Source organism: Stomoxys calcitrans, chromosome 2, assembly GCF_963082655.1.
Source record: "Stomoxys calcitrans chromosome 2, idStoCalc2.1, whole genome shotgun sequence".
Classification (NCBI taxonomy): Eukaryota; Metazoa; Arthropoda; class Insecta; order Diptera; family Muscidae; genus Stomoxys; species Stomoxys calcitrans.
Genome location: NC_081553.1, coordinates 21926713 through 21930237, shown reverse-complemented (window position 1 = coordinate 21930237; position 3525 = coordinate 21926713). Strand labels below are relative to the sequence as shown.

At 39.9% G+C, this 3525-nt stretch overlaps 1 protein-coding gene across 1 annotated transcript; it reads left to right on the top strand.

The window, feature by feature from the left end:
- Nucleotides 1–273: 273 nt before the first annotated feature.
- On the top strand, nucleotides 274–1120 carry LOC106081165 (uncharacterized). The gene has a single exon (XM_013242947.2). It carries the CDS (start codon nucleotides 367–369, stop codon nucleotides 1063–1065), a length of 699 nt encoding a protein of 232 aa, XP_013098401.2. The 5' UTR covers nucleotides 274–366; the 3' UTR covers nucleotides 1066–1120.
- The last annotated feature ends 2405 nt before the right edge of the window (nucleotides 1121–3525 follow it).

Below are 3525 nucleotides of genomic sequence, written 5' to 3'. Positions count from 1 at the left end.
TCCCATATAAACCGATCTCTCGATTATCCTTTTCGGATCCTGGAAGCGCATTATGGCACATCATGAAAGACCCCATTAGGTTCGAACTCATGAGAGCATAGAGCATTCAATTCTTATCGGATTTGCAAAAAAAAAATCAAACGCCGTACCGAGAACTTCATCTTAGCGAGCAGTGGTGTAAGATATCCTCGGCCCATGTGTCCATATACTTGTTATATGTTTAGAAATATTTTATATTCACAATTGACTTTTCATAAAACAAATGTCATAAACTTCTGTCAAGTCGGAAAGTGTTGAAAATTTCATTTTAATAAATCTGAAATATTACCCGCATTCAAGTTAAATAAATTTTCTGTAAAAAACCAAATGATTGGCTCAAAAGAAAATAAAAGCAGGGATCAATCGCCACCCTGTATAGTACCCCATAATTCCATCGTCAATTTTGGACGCCAAAGAGGAGGTGGCCTTCAAGTTATGGAAAATTCTGCAGACCAATTGAAGTCAATTTCCAGTAGCTGTCCCCATTGTCAAAATATGGCCAAGAATTTCCTATATCTGGAAAGTCTAATACGGACAAATTGCAATAGTAAACGCAAACATTGTAGCATCTGCAACTCATCTTTGGCATACCTTGAATATGTGAACAAGGATATTTTAGAAGCTTTTGGAAATTTTGATTCAATATCTCAAGCTTCCAAGGCCTTTGAGAATTCAAAGAAGCTAAGTGTCAAAGGGAAACGTGAAAACGCAATTAAGCCTAAAATTATTCATCCTCAGCCTACAAGCATAGAGGGTACCGAAAAGGGAAAGTTAGGTGGCATCAAGACGAAGAAGAAGCCATCGAACAACATGAAGACATTTCATACTCGTCTTAGTGCAAGTGGCCTAACATTAAAAGAACTTGCGGGGAAAAGATCAATGAGAAAGCTCAAACACAGAAAAGCCTTGTCAAAGAGTTTCGTTAAAAGTGAAGAATCTCAACCCCCAAAGAAAGCTAGTTTGGGCAAAAGGAAAAGAGCTCATAAGCAACGGAAACCCATAATTTATGATATTGTATCAACATAAAAAATTCTTGTTATTTTTTGGATTTTTTTTGGAGCAAAATAAAATTCTAAAGATATTTATACTGGTATTCGCTACGCAACCTGTCACTTTCAGAGGTCCCCCACGGGTATTGGCCCGACGGAGAGTGTATAAAAGCTTTTTATAATGTCTGAAAGGCTATGAGCACTTTATAGGGCACCTTAGCGATTACGATGACATTAGGTATGCAGAAGTGGATAAAACTCAGGAACTCGAATCTGAAGTGAGTTTATGGGGCTAACACTCTTGCACAGCCAAAGGGGCCAAAAACACACTTTGGATCTAAAATTTTGGGCAAAAATACACTTTATACGGCTCACCTCCCACTCCGCTAAAAATTGGTATGTAGATGTGTATTAGGCCCCCGCACAACAAATCAGAAATCCAGCAAGGAATCATGGACCTCAAATAAGGTCCGAAAACCATTTTACGACGCACCTCCCATTTCGCTAAAATTTGGTATGTAGATGTGTGTTGACCCCTCGGACAACAAATCAGAAATCCAGGCAAAGAACCATGGACCTCAACTAAGGTCCGAAAACCCCCCTCGATGGTCAGTGCTACAGCCCAGGTATTTGTATCAAACGAAATGCATTAAGGAGTAGGTTTCAAAGGTTCCAAAAAAAACTTAAAAAAATTGACCCGGGATGGACCTTTTTTTTTTAGTAGCTATATCTAAAAATAAAACGATCTGAACCACATATGTATGTCGAAAAACCTAACATAAGCCATTGTATCAAATTTCAGTTAAATGGGATTATAAATGCGCCCTTTTTGGGGCCAAGACTTTAAATCGAGATATCGGTGTATATGGCAGCAAATCTTGATCGATCTAGACCAAATTGCCGAAATATGTGGAGGGGCTTAACTTAACTCTCCGTCCCAATTTTCGGCAACATCGGGCAATAAATGCGCCTTTTATGAACCCAAAACATTAAATCGAGAGATCGGTCTATATGACAACTATATCCAAATCTGGACCGATTTGGGTCAAACTTAAGAAGGATGTCGAAGGGCCTACACAACTTACTCCCAAATTTCGGCGGAATCGGACAATTAATGCGCTTTTTATGGCCCCTAAAACCAAAAACAGAAAGATCAGTCTATGTGGTAGCTATATACAAATCTGAACCGATCGAAGCCAAATTGACAAAGGATGTTAAAGGGCCTAAGACAACTCACTGTACCAAATTGCGGCGACATCGGACAATAAATGCGCTTTTTATGGCCCCAAAACTTAAAACCGGGCGATCGGTCTATATTGCAGCTATATCCAAATCTGGACCGATCCGGGCCAAATTGACGAATGATGTGGAAGGGCTTAACACAACTCACTGTCACAAATTTCAGCAAAATCGGGTAGCAAATGTTGCTTTTATGGACCTAAGACCCTTAATCTGAGGATCGGTCTATATGGCAGCTATATCCAAATCTGGACCGATCTGGGCCAAATTGCCGAAGGGTGTCGAAGGGCTTAACGCAACTCACTGTCCCAAATTTCAGCAAAATCGGATGATAAATATGGCTTTTATGGACCTAAGACCCTAAATCTGAGGATCGGTCTATATGGCAGCTATATCCAAATCTGTACCGATCTGGGCCAAATTGAAAAAGGATGTCAAAGGACCTAATATAACTCACTGTTTTAAATTTCAGCAAAATCGGATAATAAATTGGGCTTATTTTGGCCTAAGACCCTAAGTCGGCGGATCGGCCTATATGGGGGCTATATCAAGATATAGTCCGATATAGCCCATCCTGTCCGTCTGTCTGCTTAAATCACGCTACAGTCTTTAAAAATAGAGATACTGAGCTGAAACTTTGCACAGAATCTTTTTTTTTTTTTGCCCATAAGCAGGTTCAGTTCGATATATCTGACTATATCTTGATATAGCCTCCATATGAACCGATCCGCCGATTTAGGATCTTAGACCCATAAAATCCACATTTATCGGCCGATGTCGCCGAAATTTTGGGACTGAGAGTTTAGTTTGGCCCCTCGACATCTTTCAGCAATATGACCCAGATTGATACAGATATGGATATAGATGCCATATAGATCGATGTTGTCTCATAAAAGGGACATTTATTGTCCGATGTTGGCGAAATTTGGGACGGTGAGTTGTGTTAGGTCCTTCGACTTTCTTTTTCGATTTGGCTCAGATCGGGTCATATTTGGATCTAGCTGTCATATAGACCGATCTCTCGATTTAAGGTCTTGCGTTCATAAAAGGGACATTTATTGTCCGATTTTGACGAAATTTGGGACGGTGAGTTGTGTTAGGCTCTTCGATAACTTTCTGCAATTTGGCTCCCCTTGGTCTAAATGTGGATATAGCTGCCATATAGATCGATCTCTCGATTTAATGTCTTGGGCCCCTAAAATTCGCATTTATTGTCCGATTTTGCCGCAATTTGGGACAGTGAGTTGTGTTAGGTCTT